The sequence below is a fragment of the Petromyzon marinus genome, chromosome 38, assembly GCF_048934315.1.
Source record: "Petromyzon marinus isolate PM22_M1 ecotype Great Lakes invasive population chromosome 38, UKy_Petmar_22M1.pri1.0, whole genome shotgun sequence".
NCBI classification, from domain to species: domain Eukaryota; kingdom Metazoa; phylum Chordata; class Hyperoartia; order Petromyzontiformes; family Petromyzontidae; genus Petromyzon; species Petromyzon marinus.
In genome coordinates, this window is record NC_133704.1 from 3,319,050 (window position 1) to 3,340,956 (window position 21,907).

General features: G+C 57.2%; 1 protein-coding gene across 1 annotated transcript in view; it reads left to right on the top strand.

The window, feature by feature from the left end:
• Positions 1-21,907, top strand: part of ADGRD1 (adhesion G protein-coupled receptor D1) — a 23,109-nt gene continuing 1,202 nt past the window's right edge. The window contains exons 1-25 of the mRNA XM_076072466.1: positions 1-63; positions 2,018-2,129; positions 2,533-2,634; positions 2,980-3,078; positions 4,060-4,197; positions 6,387-6,638; positions 8,109-8,378; positions 8,626-8,693; positions 9,246-9,434; positions 9,683-9,742; positions 10,042-10,165; positions 10,648-10,755; positions 10,985-11,060; positions 11,194-11,335; positions 11,709-11,770; positions 12,301-12,427; positions 13,669-13,772; positions 19,845-19,956; positions 20,107-20,260; positions 20,583-20,649; positions 20,780-20,846; positions 20,978-21,069; positions 21,161-21,287; positions 21,444-21,485; positions 21,599-21,685. Coding sequence (XP_075928581.1) covers positions 1-63; positions 2,018-2,129; positions 2,533-2,634; positions 2,980-3,078; positions 4,060-4,197; positions 6,387-6,638; positions 8,109-8,378; positions 8,626-8,693; positions 9,246-9,434; positions 9,683-9,742; positions 10,042-10,165; positions 10,648-10,755; positions 10,985-11,060; positions 11,194-11,335; positions 11,709-11,770; positions 12,301-12,427; positions 13,669-13,772; positions 19,845-19,956; positions 20,107-20,260; positions 20,583-20,649; positions 20,780-20,846; positions 20,978-21,069; positions 21,161-21,287; positions 21,444-21,485; positions 21,599-21,685 — 2,844 coding nt within the window. The remainder of the gene's footprint in view (positions 64-2,017; positions 2,130-2,532; positions 2,635-2,979; positions 3,079-4,059; positions 4,198-6,386; positions 6,639-8,108; positions 8,379-8,625; positions 8,694-9,245; positions 9,435-9,682; positions 9,743-10,041; positions 10,166-10,647; positions 10,756-10,984; positions 11,061-11,193; positions 11,336-11,708; positions 11,771-12,300; positions 12,428-13,668; positions 13,773-19,844; positions 19,957-20,106; positions 20,261-20,582; positions 20,650-20,779; positions 20,847-20,977; positions 21,070-21,160; positions 21,288-21,443; positions 21,486-21,598; positions 21,686-21,907) is intronic.

Sequence of the window (21,907 nt, forward strand, 5' to 3'; positions counted from 1 at the left end):
ATGGTCCCCGCCTGGAGCTGGCGGGTCCTGGCGCTGCTGCTGCTGCTCGTCAGCTGCATCCCGGTAGGACTTTCTCGCAACTCCACCAGCACGCGCCCGGGGACACCGGGGGGGGGGGGGGGGGGGGGAATTGGTGCCTGCCCGTGAGCGGCACGGAGAGTCGAGCCACGTGTGTGCGTGTCCGTGCGTGCGCTTGGCACAGACCCGGCGAGCAGAGGGGACCCCGCCAGGAGGAGAGGGCACCTTGGATGCGGATATCTGTGAGTTCGAGTCGCCTCCATCATATTGACCTCTGTTCACCCAAGAAAGCCTCTCTGAGAATTTGAGACTCTTGAGCAATGGCGGAGCCAGGATTTTCAGGTGGGGGGGGGGGAGGCACAATCCCTCCAGCAATGAAAAATGATAGAGGAGTTGTTAGTAAGTAAGGAGTTGTCCCTTGATTTTTATTCGACGCGTGTGCGGCGATGGCGCAGCCATCGATCGAGGGTCAAATTCGAACCCCGTTGGGTGATCGGCATCGCGCTCGCTGAAGGTGTTTGCCTTCAGGGAAGTCGTGGACTGTATACGCAACTGCGAACAATTATGTGAGTCACTTATAACTGCTTTGCCGTTGCGTATTGCAAATTATGGACTCAGACTATTGTCCTATCATCTCATAGAGTCCCTGGTACGTAATAATAATATGCTTCACAGTGGCAGTGGGGGTCGCAAAATGCCGATTTATTACTAATAAACCCCAATGATCCGATCGAAATTAGGGATTTCAATCTGATCATTGGGGGGGAGGGCACGTGCCACCCCCCGCCAGTGCTCTTGAGGCTCAGGGAGGTTTCCCTGCGACGTGGGATGTCTGGCTTCGTGTGCGAGGAACCCAGAGACCCCGGAGAATACCCAGACACCGTATCTAAGGGGGATCCACACAGATAGATTTAATAAGCCATTGCTGTACTGGCGACCTCGCAGCCCAAGGGTATAACACTAGCCGGGCTGGTAACTGCTTGGCTTCCCAGGTCTAGGCGGGCACGGCTGTGGGCTTCAGTTAAAGGGGAATCGGTCAAACTTCCCAGTGGAGCAGAACCCTCCTGGACACGGAGTCTCGAGACTCCAGGAGGCTTGGCTTGAGCCATCAGCGAAACGATCACGGCAGCGGCGACGCAGTGGTTTCACGCGCTGCGTTATCAGCCCGGCTAGAGACGCGAGCTGGATTTCTGTACGCGGCTACCGTCAGTCAGTGGCGATTGCATCAGAAATGTCTCTCGAATCTCCCCGCACGTGGGGAGGCCTCCATCCAGCAGTGGATTGTGTCGTATTGTGTTCAACCACCACACTGTAGGTCACCAACTCACTCACTCACCCACTCACTCACCTACCCACCCACCGCACTACAGGTCACAACTCACTCACCCACCCTCTCACCTACCCACTCACCCACTCACTCACTCACCCACTCACCCACCCACTCACTCACCCACCACACTACAGGTCACAACTCACTCACCCACCCACTCACTCACCCACCCACTCACTCACCCACTCACCCACCACACTACAGGTCACAACTCACCTACCCACTCACTCATCCAATCACTCACTCACCCACTCACTCACTCACCCACTCACTCACTCAGCAACTCACTCACCTACCCACCCACCGCACTACAGGTCACAACTCACTCACCCACCCTCTCACCTACCCACTTACCCACTCACTCACTCACCCACCCACTCACTCACCCACCACACTACAGGTCACAACTCACTCACCCACCCACTCACTCACCCACCCACCCACTCAATCACCCACCCACCCACCCAATCACCACACTGCAAGTCACAACGCTTTTCTTTCTGAATCTTCCCTCGCACTGCTCCACGACGGAGTCCCCTCCTCCCACCCTCGTCTCTCCTCGATTATGAAGTCGTCCTTGACGTTAACGGAGGCGTTGAGAATTCATCGATTCCGATGGTCATCAAATTCTCGGGTTTTATCCGTTATTGGTCCGCACGACCCCGGCAGCTGCTAGAGGCGCCACCATTCCCGGGGGCGATGGAACCCCCCGAACGCGGCCTGGGAAGAGAGAAGCGGAGGAGGAGAGGGGAGAGAGAGGAGGCGAGGAGCTGCGTCGATCGTGAGACGTTTGGGAAGGTTTGGGGAGGCCTTCATCCTGTGCCCGGGTCTCCCCGTGTCCCCTTGTTCACCTATCCCATGCCCCCTTGTTCACATGTCCCATGTCCCCTGTTCACCTGTCCCATGTCCCCTTGTTCACCTGTCCCCCTGTTCACCTGTCCCATGTCCCCCTGTCCCATGTCCCCTTGTTCACCTATCCCATGTCCCCCTGTTCACCTGTACCATGTCCCCCTGTCCCATGTCCCCTTGTTCACGTGTCCCATGTCCCCTGTTCACCTGTCCCATGTCCCCCTGTTCACCTGTCCCATGTCCCCCTGTTCACCTGTCCCCCTGTTCACCTGTCCCCTTGTTCACCTGTCCCCCTGTTCACCTGTCCCCCTGTTCACGTGTCCCGTGTCTCCCAGGGCCGGGACTGTCTCTGGTCTACTCCGCCTCCCGCTATTGGCCTCTGGGCCGCGTCCCCGGGCTCCTGGAGGTGCCGCGACCACGTGACCCCACGGGACAAGGTGAGCCACGCCCCCTCACCAGGAGACACGGGGGGGGGCACGGGGGGGGACACGAGTGGGGGGGGGGACACGGGGGGTGGGGACACGGGGGGGGGACACGGGGGGGGGCGACACGAGGGGGGGGGACACGGGGGGGGACACGGGGGGGGGACACGGGGGGGGGACACGGGGGGGGGACACGAGTGGGGGGGGGGACACGGGGGGGGGCACGGGGGGCGAGGTGACACACGGAGACACGGAGTGTGGGGGTCAAACGTCTCAAGGAGAGACGTGGGGGGTAGGAGATGAGGAGGGGGGGGGCGAGACGGGTGTGTGAGGGGGCGCGTGGTGGCTGCGTCTCCACAGCTGAGGTGGCCCCCTCGTCTCGTCTCGTGGAGCTCAACGCCACGGCGGAGACCACCGCCAACGGCTCCAGCCGCTACTCCAGCCTGGAGGCCACCGTGGGTAGGGCCCAAGCACCCACACGGCACACGCGAGTATGATGATGCTGATGTCACTGACGATGACAATGATGTTTCTGCTGCTGATGATGATGCTGATGTAGCTGATGATGACAATGATGTTTCTGCTGCTGATGATAATGCTGATGTAGCTGATGATGACAGTGATGTTTCTGCTGCTGGTGATGATGCTGATGTAGCTGATGATGACAATGATGGTTCTGCTGCTGCTGATGATGCCGCTGATAATGATGCTGATGTAGCTGATGATGACAATGATGTTTCTGCTGCTGATGATGATGCCGCTGATGATGATGCTGATGTAGCTGACGATGACAATTATGTTTCTGCTGCTGATGATGATGCCGCTGATGATGATGCTAGTGATGATGATGCTGATGTAGCTGATGATGACAATGATGTTTCTGCTGCTGATGATAATGCTGATGTAGCTGATGATGACAATGATGTTTCTGTTGCTGATGATGATGGCGCTGATGATGATGCTAGTGATGATGATGCTGATGTAGCTGATGATGACAATGATGTTTCTGCTGCTGATGATAATGCTGATGTAGCTGATGATGACAATGATGTTTCTGTTGCTGATGATGATGACAATGATGTTTCTGCTGCTGATGATGATGTTGATGTCGCTGATGATGACAATGATGTTTCTGCTGCTGATGATAATGCTGATGTAGCTGATGATGACAATGATGTTTCTGCTGCTGCTCATGATGCTGATGTAGGTGATGATGACCATGATGTTTCTGCTGCTAATGATGATGCCGCTGATGATGATGCTGATGTAGCTGATGATGACAATGATGTTTCTATTGCTGATGATAATGCTGATGTAACTGATGATGACAATGATGTTTCTGCTGCTGATGATGATGCTGATGTAGCTGATGATGACAATGATGTTTCTGCTGCTGGAGATGATGCCGCTGATGATGATGATGCTGCTGATGATCCCCAGAGCTGGTGGACTGGCCGGAGGGCCGCGGGGTGCTGCTGCTGCGCGGGAGCGGCGCCGCCACCGCGCTGCTGCCGCGCTCGGCGCGGGAGTCGCGGGAGGAGTCGTGCGTCAGCCAGCCGGCACTCTGCTCGCCACGAGGTGGTGGTGGTGGTGGTGTAGTGATGGTGGTGGTGATGTAGTGATGGTGGTGGTGATGTAGTGATGGTGGTGGTGATGTAGTGATGGTGGTGGTGATGTAGTGATGGTGGTGATGTAGTGATGGTGGTGGTGATGTAGTGATGGTGGTGGTGACGACGTTGTGATGGAGGTGGTGGTGATGATGAAGTGATGGTGGTGACGACGTAGTGATGGTGGTGACGACGTAGTGATGCTGTTGGTGATGATGTAGTGATGGTGGTGGTGATGGTGGTGATGATGTAGTGATGGTGGTGGTGATGATGTAATGATAGAGGTGGTGATGATGTAGTGATGGTGATGATGTAATGATGGTGATGAGGTATATATTCTTAGTTCTTTCGGTAAAGTCACGTTGAAGGGAAACAACAAAATAATAAAATATATATAAAACAATAAAAATTCTCACGACGTTTCGACCATAACACAAACGGTCGTCATCAGGTGTGTCGGTTTGCATAAATGTATTTATTTGTAAACGGTGTATTTATTTATTTAAAAACGTCAGCGCCACGCACAGCGATTTGACAGTTTATTTAGACGGACTAGTCCATCTATGTTCTGAAAAGAGGAGGGGGGAGAGAATTTTTTTTTTATGTATGCTGTCTGAAAGCCACTGTAAGCGTGAACAATAAATTAAGACCTGAAATGGTTTATCAAATCTTTCCAATGATTGCTAAGCCAGAATCCATCTTCTCGGTTGAAATTGTCTCTGTGCTTGTATATGTGGATAGCCTCATGAACGAATCTCTCATGGTAGCCAGATGGCTTACAAAGAACCTCTGTCTTGGAAAAGTCAATGTCATGTGAGCCTACTGAATTATAACAATGATCTGCCACGGCCGAGGTGTTGGTCCTACCGTGTTTAAGGTCTGCTTTGTGTTCACGAATGCGGTCCGAGACATGGCGTTTGGTTTCTCCAATGTAACTACTACCACAGAGGCAACTTGGTTTGTAGACACCAGGGTACTGTATGTCCGGAATCACATATTTTACAGACGGAACCAGATCACGCATTTTATGTAATGTGTTGAAACGGACTTGGATCTTGTGTTTATTCAAGATTTTGGAGATCTTTTTTGTGATCCCCGCAATGTAGGGTAAAGTGATGGTTTTGAAAGGCTCCTCAAGAGGGTCCTTCTTCATGGTTTGAGTGATAGCTTTGCGGATTGTATAGTCGGAATAACCATTAGCCTTAAGAGCTTGGTGTACGTGCTTGAGTTCACTGCCCATGTGTTCCTGGTCGGATATGCATTGGGCTCTATGATACAGAGTCTTGATGAGAGAATTCTTCTGTGATGGATGGTGGTGGGAATCCGGTTTCAGATAAGCATCCGTATGGGTAGCTTTCCTGTAGACAGAGTGGCTCATTGAACCATCAGGTCTCTTTTTAATTAGGACATCCAAAAAAGGTAGCTTGCCATCTATTTCGACTTCCATGGTAAATCTGATGGCTGGGTGTATGGAATTGATGTGGTCGAAGAATTGGTCTAGAGCAGGCCGGCCATGTGGCCAGATGACAAAAGTGTCATCCACGTACCTCTTCCATAAGGTTGGGCGCAGAGTGGCAGTCTGGATGGCGTCAGTCTCAAATTTCTCCATGAAAATGTTAGCTATAACCGGAGATAGGGGGGAGCCCATTGGGGTGCCCTCAGTTTGTTTGTAGAAAGTTCCATTCCAAGTGAAGTATGTATTGGTTAAACAGTGTCTCACCAGGGAGGGTACCTCAGTGTTTAGTCCTTGATGAACCAAGTCTTCAATGATTGCAATGGTGTCAGGTACAGGAACCTTGGTGAATAAGGAAACTACATCAAAACTGACAAGCAGGTCGTCTGGGGACAGGGAAATACCCTTGATTGTCGATACCAGGTGAGTAGAATTTTGTACCGCAGAGGTGGTTTTTCCAGTGAAAGGACGCAGGATGATGATGTAGTGATGGTGGTGGTGATGATGTAATGATGGTGATGAGGTAGTGATGGTGGTGATGATGTAGTGATGGTGGTGATGATGTAGTGATGGTGGTGATTATGTAACGATATAGGTGGTGATGATGTAATGATGGTGATGATGTAATGATGGTGATGTATTGCGAGTAGTGTTGGCGATGTCGTCACGTGATGTTTTCGTGCCCTTCTGACCCCTGTGACCCCCGTGTCCCCACGCAGGCGTCACGTTGTCTCTCTTCTGGAAGAGGACAGAGCGTGGCTCCCGTGCAGCGCAGCTCTCCTCCTCCTCCTCCGCTTCCTCCTCCTCCTCCACCGCCTCCTCCTCCTCCTCGTCCTTCCCGGGCCACAGGCCGCCCTCCCCGAGCGGCTTCTCGATCAGCGTGGACCCCGAGCGCGGCTCCGCGGAGATTCTCGCGTTCGTGGCCGCGTGGAGGTGGCAGGCCGAGGCACGGGGCCCCGGTGAGTGGGGCCGTGGGGGTGAGGATGGTGAGGATGGTGAGGATGGTGAGGATGGTGAGCGTGGTTAGCGTGGCGGAAGTGATCGCGCCGTTTTAAAAGGGGTTTGATGACGGTGCCGGAACGCCGAGAGGGACCACCCTCGGTGTGTCCGGTGCATCCCCTGCTGCGCACCGCCGCTCCGCGTCACCAGGAGGATTTCTCCACAAATCTGGCTGTCGCCTGATGAAGCTAGTTGTAGTTACTGGCGAAACGTCGTTCTCAGGTTGTGAATGTTGTGGTTTGGCTCTCCAACACACCGGTGGTGCTGTACTAGTGACGAATTGGCCACGTTCTGTTTGCGTGACAACCCTCACTAGTTGGCTGTGTCGGGCGGCGGCGGGTTTAATGACACATTTATATATTTACGCGATCTCACCCAAAAAAAACCTCCTCTACCATGGGTGTAATCCGTCCTGTGGAGCCGGGCTTCCTCAGCACCCCGAGGACGAGGGGGACGGGCGCCGTTTGTCGTCTGCCCCCCCCCGCCCTCCCCTCTCCCCCCTCCCCGGGCCGTGACCCACGGGGGAGGCCCCGGCGAAGTCGTCAGCGGTTGAAATCTCTCGTCCGTCCCGCCACCCCGCGGGGCTCCAGCCCGACGGCTCAGCGCGACCTCCGCACCCCGGGCCCTCCGCACCCCGGTCCCATCGCCCCGTGCGGCACGCTGCACAGCTCGCTCCTACCCGGCTCACCTGGTTCACGTGGTTCACCTGGTTCACGTGGTTCACGTGGCTCACCTGGTTAACGTGGTTCACCTGGTTCACGTGGTTCACGTGGTTCACCTGGTTCACGTGGTTCACCTGGTTCACCTGGTTCACCTGGTTCACGTGGTTCACGTGGCTCACCTGGTTCACGTGGTTCACGTGGTTCACCTGGTTCACGTGGTTCACCTTGGCTTGTAGGGAGCGTTGAGAAATGTTCACAGGCAGAGAGCTGTGCGGCCTCTCAATGCGTTGTTTTATTATTATTATGGTAGACATAGCGCTCGCGTCACCGCTCTCCACGCGGGTTGCGGCACTCCGTGGTTCGTTTCGTACTTTCCGTTATGCTGACCGTCGCACACCGCTCCGCGCTAACCGCTGAGTGGTGGCGATGGTGGTGTCCACAGCGCTGGTGGTGGTGGTGATGACGATGCTGGTGGCACTGCTGCTGTAACTGCTGCTGGAGGTGGTGGTGGTGGCACTGCTGGTGGCACTGCTGATGGAGGTGGTGGTGGAGGTGATAATGGCACTGCTGCTGTAACTGCTGCTAGAGGTGGTGGTGGTGATTGAACTGCTGATATTGCTGCTTGTGGAGGTGGTGGTGGTGGTGGCGATGGCACTGCTGCTGGAACTGCTGCTGGAGGTGGTGGCGATGGCACTGCTGGTGGCACTGCTGGTGGTGGTGCACAGCATCACGAGTGAAGCCCCCGCACTCCCCGCACGCTCCCCACAGGCGCCGTGTGGTCCCACCTGCTCTTCACGTGGAGCCGGGGCTCGGGCCTGCGGGTGTTCGTCAACGGGACCCCCTCGGCCTGGGACCCCCGCGGGGCCCCCTGCAGCGAGCGGTACGGCGCGAGCCCTGGGGGAGGGCTCGTCCTGGCGGCCGGGAGTCCCCCCTCCCCGCTGGGGGCGCCGGCGGGAGACGTCGCGTTTGACGAGGTGATCGTGTGGGAGAGGAGGCTCACGGCACGCGAGGTCCGGCTGTACTTCACCTCGGCGACTGGTGAGAGCATGGCAATGTGCGTGAGTGGGTGAGTGGGTGGGTGGGTGGGGGGGTGAGTGGGTGGGTGGGTGAGTGGGTGTACAAGTGCATGAGCGAGTGGGTGAGTGTCCAAGCGCATGAGTGGGTGAGTGTACCAGCACGTGACTCTTGTCTGTGTGGCTGTGTTCGTGAGTGCATTGAGTATCTGTGGCTGGGTCTCTGTGGGGGGGGCCCCGTTGTGACTTCGCCCCGGGTTTCGCTGCCGCAGGAGCGGACGCGTCTCTCGCCGCAAAGCCCGGCGCGACTCTCCCCACCGCGGAGCCCGGCGGCCGAACGGTGAGTCGGCCAGCCTCGGCCAGCCTCACCGACCCGGCACCGCGCGGGGATCCCACATGCACCGACACCTCCCTTGAGTCCCGCTTACACCGTGCCGAGCGTTTCACTCCAACCCCACTCAAATCTCTATAAAACCCCCTGCACGTATACCTCACTTTACACGTCACTCAAATGCCAGTCTACCCCCGCTTGAAGCTAATTAAAACCGCACCTGACATCTCAATTCAGCCCCACTTGAAGCTGAATGAATCCGCACTCAAACCCATTGTAGATGCCACTTGAGCCCCCGCTCTGTGTCACTGGAGCGAGCCAGGCCGCCGTCACTCTGCGAGTCTCGCGTCAGCTGTTCGCTGGCCGGGCACGTGCCTGGCTTAGTGGGGTTGCACGGGGGGGGGGGGGGCGGTCACTGAGCTCACGGTCAGAGGTCACGGCCGTACACCGAAGCACTCGGGCAGCGTTCGCCCGACACCGCCGTTGACGTCTCCGTAACTTAATTCTACGCTGGGGGTCAAGGTCCCCCTCTGACTGCTGCTAATGCTGATGTTTCCACAGTCGCCCCCGGGGGCATCTCGGGGTCTCCCCGGTGGTTCGGGGCAGCTCGGCCAGGAGGGGGCAGCCGCACGGTTGGGGTCGGGGCGTGCCCTGGGGCCCGGGAGGGATCTGGGACACTTGGGAGCCCTGGTGCCCAATATCCCGGACGCTCACGCCATCAGCCCTGACGTGGCGCGCAACCTCACCCAGGTGAGCACCGCTGTCCTCCAGCACCCCGCATGTCCCCGCATATTCCGTCGTGTCCCCATGTCTCTCCATATTTCCCTGTGTACCTGTGTCTCCATTTCCCTGTACCCCCATGTCTCCTTGACCTAATGCCTCCATGTCCCCATATCCCTATGTCCCCATGTCCACAAGCCCGGTATCCCTGCAGCTCTGTGTCCACACGCCCCTATAACTCCATGTCCACCTACCCTGTGACCCCGTGTGGCCTGCAGAGTTTCCTGGGCTCGGTGGAGGACGTCCTCCTTTCACCAGTGATGGCGCAGTTCTCACAGGTAACCCACTCCGAGGGGGGGTGGGGGGGGGGGTTGTGTATGGTGTTGTGAACTGCGGTGTGGTGAGTGTGGTGTGATGAGCCGTGGTGAGTGTGGAGGGATGAGTCGGGGCGGCGTGTGAGCCTGAGGCCCCGTCGGGTGGAGCTGAAGTAGTCGCCGCGACACCGGGCGCCACGTGGTGCCGTTTCCACGGCGATGTTGGTCGAGCAGCGTTGAGGTCTCTGCCCGCCAGAGCCAACGCAGTGCCCCGCCCCCCGCCCCGTATTCGCGTGACGACCCCGTGAACTCACGACCCCCAGGCCGGCTCGGTGGTGAGCGGGCTGCTGCTCACGGTGGACGAGGCGACGAGTCGCGTGGCCTCGCGCCTCGGCTCCTCCTCCTCGGGCGGCCCCATCACGATCCGCGGGCGCACCGACTCCGCCGGTACCGCGCCACCCGGCACGCGCAGCACCCAGCACCCCCTCCTCTCCCTTCATCATCACCTCCACTCCACCTCCTGTCTCTTCAGCGCGTTCCCTCTTTCGCGGAATTGCCCATCTATGTGAATGTAGCAGGACCCTCCTGCAAAAATAGCGTTGTGACCCAGAGAGCGAGGCTCTGCCGGGTGGCACTGCTTTATAACTGTGGCTCACGGGAGAGTTGCGGCTCGCGGTGTGAAGCAGCCAAGCGAATGAACCCGAACGGTGTAAAGCACCGACTGTGATTGTTATTCACACAGAGCTTTGCTGCGAGTGAAGCTTTCTGCATCGTGATTTTGACAGTGCCGCTCACCACGGACCCCTGTTGTTACGCAGCGGCCGCGAGCCTCTCGTCACCGCTCTCACCGGGATATTCGTGAGAGGTCATGACCTGTTTGGCGCGACCTCGGGTTGACCTCGGCGTGACCCTGCTCCCCTCTGCTGCAGACTTTGCTCTCGTCAAGGTTCCCGGCGCGTGGCACCTGCACGAGTACCGCTTCCCGGCGCACGGCGCCAGCTACATCTTCATCCCCGGCACCGCCTTCCCCGCACGCGGTGAGTTCACGGCGGGGTCACGGCGGGATCACGACGCGGGTCACGTTAGGGCTGGGGTTCAGCGAGGGAAACGACGCCATCGCCTATTTCCTAGCTGCCGACTGAAAACGCCACACTCGCATCCCACTCACCGCACACACTCACCCGATATTCACCCCTGTACCTCCTCCGCTCACCCATGCCCCCTCCCCTCTACTCACCCACGCCCCCCCCCCACTCGCCTGTGCAGAGGAGCTCACCATCGTGGGGCTACTCTACCACTCGGTGCACCGGTTCTACCGACGCATCGCTCCCTCCCAAACCAGGTGCGGCGCAGTGGGGGGAGGGCGGGGGTAGTGGGGGGTGGTGGGGGGGGGTAAGGGATATCTGACTCGTTCATTAAGAACTTCCAGCGTCATCACTGTTGCTGCCCTCCCCCCCCCCCCCCCGGTGGGGCAGGGTGTCGGGCGCTCTCCAGGAGGACACCCACCGACTGGAGGTGGTGAGTCGCATCATCTCCCTCAAGACCCAGCCGCCCCCGCGCCTCTCCCCCTCGCTCTCCGGCTCCCCACTCGTCACCGTCGTGCTGCTGCACGAGCGCGTGAGACTCCCTGCACCGTGACACCGACTCCCTGCACCGTGACTCCCTGCACCGTGACACCGACTCCCTGCACCGTGACACCGACTCCCTGCACCGTGACACCGACTCCCTGCACCGTGACACCGACTCCCTGCACCGTGACACCGACTCCCTGCACCGTGACTCCCTGCACCGTGACACCGACTCCCTGCACCGAGACACCGACTCCCTGCACCGTGACTCCCTGCACCGTGACACCGACTCCCTGCACCGAGACTCCCTGTACCAGGGCACGTTCCCATCGAGTGACGCGAGCGCACGCAGCGCGCGTTCCCACGCTTGTGCATCCCCTGTGCATCCCCTGTGTCCCCCACGTGCTGCCCCTGTGCTGCAGGAGATGGACGCCTCTAACAGCTCGCTACGGGTGCAGCTGTGGTGCGCGTTCCTCGACTTCAGGTGCTTACGCCCCCTGGATGCACCAACCGCACGCACCGCACACACATACCACACGCGCCAACCACACACACACACCGCACACGCCAACCACACACACACCGCACACGCCAACCACACACACACCGCACACGCCAACCACACACACACCGCACACGCCAACCACACACACACCGCACACGCCAACCACACACACACCGCACGCACCAACCACACACACACCGCACGCACCAACCACACACACACCGCACGCGCCAACCACACACACACCGCACGCGCCAACCACACACACACCGCACGCACCAACCACACACACACAGCACGCACCAACCACACACACACCGCACGACGTACACACACCACACCCCAACCACACACCGACCGCACACAGCAGTCACACTATCCAACAGCACACCCCATATCCAGCAAGCGTACTTGACGCTACTCTACTGCTCTATCGGTAATGCTGCGTCCACACTGATGCTGCCTCCACGTACTGATGATGTATCTGTGTCGCTGTATCTGCACTGCAGTTCGGAGCCCCAGGGCGTCTGGTCCAACGCCGGCTGCGCCAGGACCCAGGGCAACGGCTCCTTCTCCGTGTGCAAGTGCACGCACCTCACCAACTTCGCCATCCTCATGCAGGTCACGCCGCTCCAGGTGACGCGCACGCTCCCGTCACAGGAACGAGGAGTGGCCTCAATAATTTGAGCGCAGCCCCCCCCCCCCCCCGTTTGAGAAACGTGCTCACGAGTTTTCTTTAGCGGGACATTTTGCAGCAAAACAAATTGTTTGCAGGAGGTTTGAGTGCTCGTGTTTTGCCGTGTTTGGTTGGGGGGCTACGTTTTGGTCTCGTGTCACCTGGGGAATGGGGCTTTGGACGCTACATTCGCGATTAAATGAGTAAAAACTGTGTTTTTGCATACAAATTGCGGGTTTAATGGGTTGCTTTAACCCGTTTTTGCCAGTAAACCCAATGTTTGTGCCCGAAACCAGCTTAAACCAACATAAATGGGGACCCTAATGCAACAGCGACCCCTAATGGTAACATCTGCAAAAGAATCCCCCAAAATCTTCGTTTCTATACGCTGCTGTTTCCTCGCCACCCTCTCCTCGTCACTCAGCCTCCTTCGCCATCTGTCATCACGTACGCCGAAAATTATTACGAAAACGGACTTTGACGGGACTCGAACCCAGAACTTCTCAAACTCAAGAGGCAGGCGACCCGTGGCTCACGCCTGCAGTGCCTGCTGTAGGGTGGGGGAATGCTCCGGTTATTATATCGTCGCGCTCACGATCACGTTTTAGTGACTGGTATCCTTCGGAGAGTGTACAAAAACAAATCTGGGAATTCATGGCACGTGTTTCCTCGTGAGAATTTAAAATAGGAAAAATTGCATTCAAATCACAAAATACAGTTGGATTTGAACCTAGATTCTCCAACAGGCACACACACACACGCTCCACTCAACTGCGAGAGGGCTTGGACTGCTCATTGCGGGTTGTGGTAGATATGAATGATACTCAAGTTCGGCTCCTGGTTAAGTCATATCCCAGGAGTCATATATACCAAGCCACCAGCACGCTGAGACAAGTGTCCAGTGGCTGAGTGGGGAGTGTGTGGGTTTGCAAAATCAAGATTTTTCTTGAATATTTGTAGACCGCCAAGTATCAAAAATGTTGAAGCGCAATTCAAGTCCACGTGGATTTGAACGTAGGTTGTTGAACTCACAAACCAACACACCCCCGACTCAGCCACCGGTGGCCTGCGATGGGTGTCGCGAGCCGTGGGTTTTATGACCGAAACTCAGGCTAACCTGACCTGTGCCTTAAACAGGGCTCGAACCTTTGCGGCCGCGGCAGGCGGCACATGACCAGGCAGGCTGTGTGTGTGTTCCCAGCTGTCGGAGCACCACCAGCGAGCCCTCTCCACCATCAGCTACATAGGCTGCGCCATCTCGATCACCTGCCTGTGCATCACCCTCATCACCTTCGCCATCCTCTCGTGAGTGATGCCCCCGGCTCCCTAGACCTCCCTGCAGATTCCCCCTCTCACCAGACTCTCACCTGCACCACTCACTTGCGCACTCACTCCCCTGCATCACACTCACTCCTCTCCATCACACTCACTCCTCTCCATCACACTCACTCCCCTCCATCACACTCACTCCCCTCCATCACACTCACTCACCTCCATCACACTCACTCCCCTCCATCACACTCACTCCTCTCCATCACACTCACTCCCCTCCATCACACTCACTCCTCTCCATCACACTAACTCCCCTCCATCACACTCACTCACCTCCATCACACTCACTCCTCTCCATCACACTCACTCCATCACACTCACTCCCCTCCATCACACTCACTCCCCTCCATCACACTCACTCCTCTCCATCACAGTCACTCCTCTCCATCACACTCACTCCCCTCCATCACACTCACTCCCCTCCATCACACTCACTCCTCTCCATCACACTAACTCCCCTCCATCACACTCACTCACCTCCATCACACTCACTCCCCTCCATCACACTCACTCCTCTCCATCAGTCACTCCTCTCCATCACACTAACTCCCCTCCATCACACTCACTCCCCTCCATCACACTCACTCACCTCCATCACACTCACTCACCTCTATCACACTCACTCCCCTCCATCACACTCCCCTCCATCACACTCACTCACCTCCATCACACTCACTCCGCTCCATCACACTCCCTTCCATCACACTCCACTCCATCACACTCCCCTCCATCACACTCACTCCATCACACTCACTCCTCCCCATCACAGTCACTCCTCTCCATCACACTCACTCCCCTCCATCACACTCACTCCTCTCCATCACACTCACTCCCCTCCATCACACTCACTCCCCTCCATCACACTCACTCACCTCTATCACACTCACTCCCCTCCATCACACTCCCCTCCATCACACTCACTCCATCACACTCCCCTCCATCACACTCACTCCATCACACTCACCTCCATCACACTCACTCCGCTCCATCACACTCACTCCCCTCCATCACACTCACTCCCCTCCATCACACTCACTCCCCTCCATCACACTCACTCACCTCTATCACACTCACTCCCCTCCATCACACTCCCCTCCATCACACTCACTCCATCACACTCACTCCATCACACTCCCCTCCATCACACTCACTCCATCACACTCACTCCATCACACTCACCTCCATCACACTCACTCCGCTCCATCACACTCACTCCCCTCCATCACACTCACTCCATCACACTCACTCCATCACAACAACAACCGCCATTCGCCACTAAGTGGCGGTGACGTCACCACGACGCTTGTGCCAGGCTATGTGCACCCTGAGGCCACGTGAAGTGTCGAACGCCCGCTGGCAGGAGGTCACGGGGCAGACCCAGGTGCCACGGGTCGACTGACTGAGATGACTGGCTGATGCACCACCTGTGCCCCCTACTGTGCCAACCTGCTGTGCTTTAGCCACCCGGCGCTCCGCTCGCTGTTGTGAGCGTCGCTCCTCCGCCCTCCGTTGTTGTTGGAGGGCGACTGCCTCCAACTGCCCAGTAGCATCCTTCACGAGCCTCCTCCACAGAGGCCGATCTTGACACCGCTGGTACCAGTCATCGGCAAGTCCACTCAGCTCCACGTCCTCCTGTACCACATCACTCCATCTCTTCTCTAGCCCGTGCCGCGCCCGCTTAGCCCCCTCAATCCGGCCAAACAAAAGCTGTTTCGGCATGCGGTGGCTGGGCATGCGGGCTACATGACCCAGCCATCGCAGCCTTGCCTGCCGGAGGAGCTCACCGATGGGACCCTGCCCAGATCTTTCAAGGATTTGTGAGCTCCTCACACAATCCAGTCTGGTTAAACCCAGGATGGATCGTAGGCAGGCCAGCCTAAATGTTTCTAACCGGCGAAGATGTTCCATTAGGGGGGTCCACGTTTCGCAAGCATAGAGAAGGGAGGGAATGACCGTGGCCGAGAAGACCTGAAGCTTAGTGCGGAGCGACAGACCAGGTAGCTTCCACACAGCGTTACGCAACCGATGAAAAGATATTGCCGCTCGACTGATTCGGAGTGAGACCTCTGCTGTTAAACTGGAGCCAGTCATAAGCACACTGCCCAGGTATGGGAAACTCTCCACTCTCTCCACAACTGCCCCATCACCGATTGGGAGTTGTGGTGGTGGAGTGTCCGATGGTACAAAATACCCAGGCAGGTGCTTAGTTTTGGTGGGGCTGATGGTAAGGCCCCACCTCTTAGTGGCATGCTCCAGTCTCAGCAGCAGCGTCTCCAACTCCTCCTCTGACTGAGCAGCTATTACCAAGTCATCAGCATACATAACGTGGTTGAGCAATAGGGAGCCATCCCTTGACCGCACCCGGGCATCGATTAGCCTCCCATTATATCTGTACCATATGGAGATTCCCCCGGTACAGCTATTGAAGGCTTCACGAACTACGTGGTCAAAATAGATGTTAAATAATGTGGGAGCCAAAGGACATCCCTGTCGCACCCCAAGGTGTACAGGGAATGGCTCTGACTCCCGGCCACGTAGTTTTACCCGGGCCCGCTCACCATCATGAAGGTCCTTAATGATCGTGAGCAGAGGGTCAGGTACTCCAAAAGCACGAAGAACGACCCAGAGCCCAGGCCTACTGATGGTATCATAGGCCTTGACCAGGTCAATAAAGCAGAGATGTAGGTCTTGTTGGAATTCCCTACACCTCTGCTGTAGCAGACGGACAGAAAATATGGCATCTGTGCAGGACCGCCCTTTCCTGAAACCGCATTGGGGCTCCGCAAGCCTCTCCTCAGCGTGCCTGGCAAGGCGATGCTGAATAATCCTTGCCAGGACCTTTCCCGGCACACTGAGGAGTGAGATGCCCCTGTAGTTGTTACAGTCTGTGCGGTCCCCCTTCTTAAAAAGGGGGACCACCAGGGCATCCTTCCAATCCTGCGGAACCCGTCCAGTGGTCCAGACTGTTGTTATGATGTCATATAGGGCAGTCTGTGCACAAACGCCACCCTCCCTCAGCATTTCGCTTGGGAGATCATCTCTGCCCGCTGCCTTTCCTGGTCTCAGACTCCGGATCGCCTTCAATACTTCCTCAGCAGATGGCACCTCAGCCAGCCACTCACAGGGGGTGACTTCATCCAATATTTGAGGCACCGCAGCCTCAGCAGGGTCATCCTCACTTTGTGCCGCGATGTTTTCCTGGCTGAGGGATTTTCCCTCCCCCAGGACCTCACAGAAATGCTCAGCAAATCTGCGAACCTGTTCCTGGGGGTCGGAAATTGGATCACCGTTTTTTCCCCTAATGATGGTAATAGGTGTGGCGCTGCAGGTTACTTTTTTGATGGAGTTAAATAGAGATTTGTGATCACGGGCCACTGAGGCAGACTCCATCTCCTCAGCAACCCGCGACCACCACCCATCCTTGCAGCGCCTCACGGCTCTCCGAACCTCCGAGCGAAGGCTGCGGTAAGCCTCCTCATTCTCTGACGTGGGATTCTGTAGCCGATGACAGTGGGCCTGTCGCTTTTTCTCAACCATCCTGAACAACTCCTCTGTCATCCAGGGTGTCTGGGGAGGTCTGGACCGCGTACCCAAAGCAGCCATTGCAGCTGCATGAGTCACAGTCCTAAACCTCGCCCATTTACCCTCGACATCAGGAGGAGTCGGGGACGATGCCAATCCCAGCCGCAAGCGATGATGAAATTCTCGCTTGCAACTTTCATCAGATAACTGAGACCAGGCCACTTTAGGTTGGAATGGGGTCCTGGGTGTACACCCACCACCGGAGTGGAAGAATGGCAGGCGCATCTTACAGATGACTAGTCGATGGTCAGAGGGCAGATCAGCTCCACGGTAGGTCCTGGTGTCAAGGACATGGGCTCGCATTCGCTGGTCCGTCACTATGTAGTCCAGCAGATGTTCTTGCTTGGACCCGGCATGCATCCATGATGTTGTGTGGATGCGCCGATGCCGGAACAGCGTGTTGGTAATTACAAGCCCATGGGCTGCACAAAAATCTAGCAGCCTCCTACCGTTGTTATTGAGCTGATCTGGCCCATGCCCTCCAATCACTCCAGACCAGGTGCCAGTATCATGACCAACTCGGGCATTGAAGTCACCCAACATGATGACTCTATCCCGAGGGGCCACTTTAGCCAGCACCTGTGACAGGAGGTCATAGAAGGCATCTGACTCATCGGCTTTGCCTGCATCCCTCCACGGATGTTCATCTTCGGTGGGGGCATAAGTAACCACGACCACCATTCCTCGCCTCCGGTTGATGGGAAGGCGAGCCCAAAGTAGCCTGGGGCTTACAGCTTCCCACACCTCACCGCCACGCTCCCACGCCCCCTTCATTCTTTTGTTCAAAAGAAGACCCACACCCTGTTGTTTGGCAGTCTGTTGCCCCGAGTAGAGGACTGTCCACCCCTCATGGTGGCAGGAGCCAGAGCCGGTCCACCGGACCTCCTGAATGCCGCATAGATCCAGGCGGTACCGGTCCAGCTCCCGACAGAGGAGTGGCAGCCTCTCCTCTGCAGTGAGCGTTCGAACATTCCACGTGGCCAACCGTAGTGGCTTTTCGTTGTTTCTGGAGTAGCCCCGAGGGTAGGTATTCAATCTCCTGGCTCCGCCAATTGGGGTTTGGCCAGGAGACGTCATAGACGCCTGGCCCCCCGGGGCCTCCGGCACAAGCTTAGTTGTTACATATTTCATTCGTAGTTTCGTGGTAATTAATTGAAGGTGGAGGGGTTACCAGCCCCTCGCACCCGTCCAGAGCCCCCGTTTAGCCCCTGTGGTGGACACATATGCCATGAGGGGAGGAGCCAATCAAAATTGGATCTCCCCCCACAGCGCTGTCCACGACAGAGTTGCCCGTCCGGCACCGCGAGGAGGTAGGGGGTTGTTTTGCCGGACTCCATCACACTCACTCCATCACACTCACTCCATCACACTCACCTCCATCACACTCACTCCTCTCCATCACACTCACTCCTCTCCATCACACTCAATCACCTCCATCACACTCACTCCTCTCCATCACACTCACTCCATCACACTCACCTCCATCACACTCACTCCGCTCCCTCACACTCACTCCCCTCCATTACACTCACTCCCCTCCATTACACTCACTCCCCTCCATTACACTCACTCTCCTCCATCACACTCACTCCTCTCCATCACAGTCACTCCTCTTCATCACACTCACTCTCCTCCATCACACTCACTCCCCTCCATCACACTCACTCCCCTCCATCACACTCACTCTCCTCCATCACGCTCACTCACCTCCATCACGCTCACTCACCTCCATCACGCTCACTCACCTCCATCACACTCACTCACCTCCATCACACTCACTCACCTCCATCACACTCACTCCTCTCCATCACACTCACTCCCCTCCATCACTCACTCCTCTCCATCACACTCACTCACCTCCATCACACTCACTCCCCTCCATCACTCACTCCTCTCCATCACACTCACTCCATCACATTCACTCCCCTCCATCACGCTCACTCCCCTCCATCACGCTCATTCCCCTCCCTCACACTCACTCCTCTCCATCACACTCACTCCATCACACTCACTCACCTCCATCACACTCACTCCTCTCCATCACACTCACTCCATCACATTCACTCCCCTCCATCACACTCACTCCCCTCCATCACGCTCACTCCCCTCCATCACGCTCATTCCCCTCCCTCACACTCACTCCTCTCCATCACGCTCACTCCCCTCCATCACGCTCACTCCCCTCCATCACGCTCACTCCATCACACTCACTCCATCACACTCACTCCCCTCCATCACGCTCACTCCCCTCCATCACGCTCAACCACACTCGCCCAAACACACTCGCCCAAACACACTCGCCCAATCACACTCGCCTCCATCACGATCATCTCCACCACACTCACACCATTCACTTGCACACTTAATTTACACCTCCATCACACTCGCCTCCATCACGATCATCTCCACCACACTCACCTGCACCACATTCGCCTTCACACGATGCCTGTGGGTGTCCCACAGGTCAGTGAGCACCATCAGAAACCAGCGTTACCTCATCCACGCCAACCTGTCGCTCGCCATTCTGCTGGCGCAGGTCTTCCTGCTCATCAGCGGCCACTTTTCTCCCGGCACCGTGAGGCACCGCACCCTGCACCTACACCTGCTCTGCACTGAAACCGGCTTGACCACACACTCTTGATCCCTCATCCTAATCCCTGCCCTGATCCCTCTCACCGCACCCTCCACGGTCACCCCTCACCGTGACCCCGTTCCCCGCCCGCAGTTGGGCTGCAAGGTGCTGTCGGTGCTGCTGCACTTCCTCTACCTGAGTGCGTTTGCGTGGATGCTGGTGGAGGGACTGCACCTGTACAGCATGGTCGTCAAGGTGTTCGGCTCTGAGGACAGCAGCCAGGCTCTCTACTACGGCATCGGTTGGGGTGAGCTTACAACAACGATGGCGAGACTCGCGTTTATACCGCGCCTGCAACGATACTAAAGATCTCAAGAGTTTAGCCCGGGGAATCCCCTAACAGGAGCTGTCCCTGTGCGCCACACGGTTGACCCTCGCAAATGAGACGATCCTGGTGTCTTGAGTTCTGCCCTGGGTAGAAAACTTGACTTGAAGCAGATATACAAGCAACATTTCCAACTGGGAGGTCGACGTCCGTATGTCTGCATGCGCACAAGAGCGGTTCGCCACGCGCAGACCACGATGACCGCACGCGTCCCTCTCTCTCCGTGGCTGTGTGCGGGGAGCAGGGGCCCCTCTCATTATCAGCATCGTCTCCGTGTCGTCGGCGCTGGGCAGCTACGGCGAGGAGAGCAAGTGAGCGCACATCGCGGTGCCGTCGCCTGCGTGCCGCTGTTGTGGTTGAGCCCCGAGCTTCACCGTGGTTGATTGGCTTCAGGGCGAGGGTTTGTCCCCGCAGCCCCTCACTGTCTCCTCTACCCCGCAGCTGCTGGTTATCCATCACGGGCGGCGCCATCTGGGCCTTCGTGGCGCCCGCGCTGTGCGTGATCGCGGTGAGTGCCGCCACTTCTCGGTCCCCCGGTGCGGAATCCTCGCCCCGTTGGGGAGTTTCATCCATACCGCGACGCACGCCGATGTCACGGAGGTTCGCAGTGACGCGGTCTCTGTGTGATTTGTGGCGTAGGTGAACATCGTGATCCTGGTGACGGTGACGCGAATCATCACTCGCATCAGTGCCGAGAATTACAGGATGCACGGCGACCTCAACTCCTTCAGGTGAGTGGGCGGAGGAGAGGGCACGGCGTGCCAGGATGTGGGAGAGGGCCATGGCCGCGGGGTCTCGGGTAACCGGGCCTCTTGTCTCCAGGCTCACGGTGAAGGCTGTCGCGGTGCTGCTGCCCATCCTCGGCATCTCGTGGCTCTTCGGCGTGCTCGCCGTCAACGAGAGCACCGTCCTCTTCCAGTACCTCTTCGCCATCTTCAACTCGCTGCAGGTACTCGCACTGCGAACCCCTCGCGCATCTAACCACCGGGAGATGTTCTCCGACACTCCCGGTCCCTCGCGTGGCCTCTCGATACCGAGCTCACGCGCGGCCAATTTCTAGCCTTCGTTTGCCATTGACCTGCGACCTCTCTCTCTCTCTCCGCAGGGTGGATTCATTTTCCTCTTCCACTGCCTGCTCAACTCCGAGGTAAGCCCCCCCCCCGAGGCATCGCACGCACCGCTGGAGTCTTGCCGTGCGCAGGGAACGAGGCGTGGAGGCGGGGGTGAAGTAGGAACCGTTCGTTTCTGTGTCTCGGCCAGGTGCGAGCGGCCTTCAAGCACAAGACCAAGGTGTGGACGCTGAACAGCAGCACGGCGAGGCCGATCCGGCCCCTCAACTCCGACGTGGTGAGTGCGGCGCCGTCGCAGCGCCGTAGCACCTGAAGCCTTTCCCTTTACTCGCACACGGTTTGGAACATTGCCACCGTTCAGTTGCTTTGCAACATTTTGTTGTAGTAGTGCGATAAATCTTCGACTATCTTCAGCAGCCAGAAGATTAGACGTGTACATGTTAGTCGGTCTCTTTTCACACAAGGGCGATAGTTTATCCGGTTTCTCTTGATTGAAAAC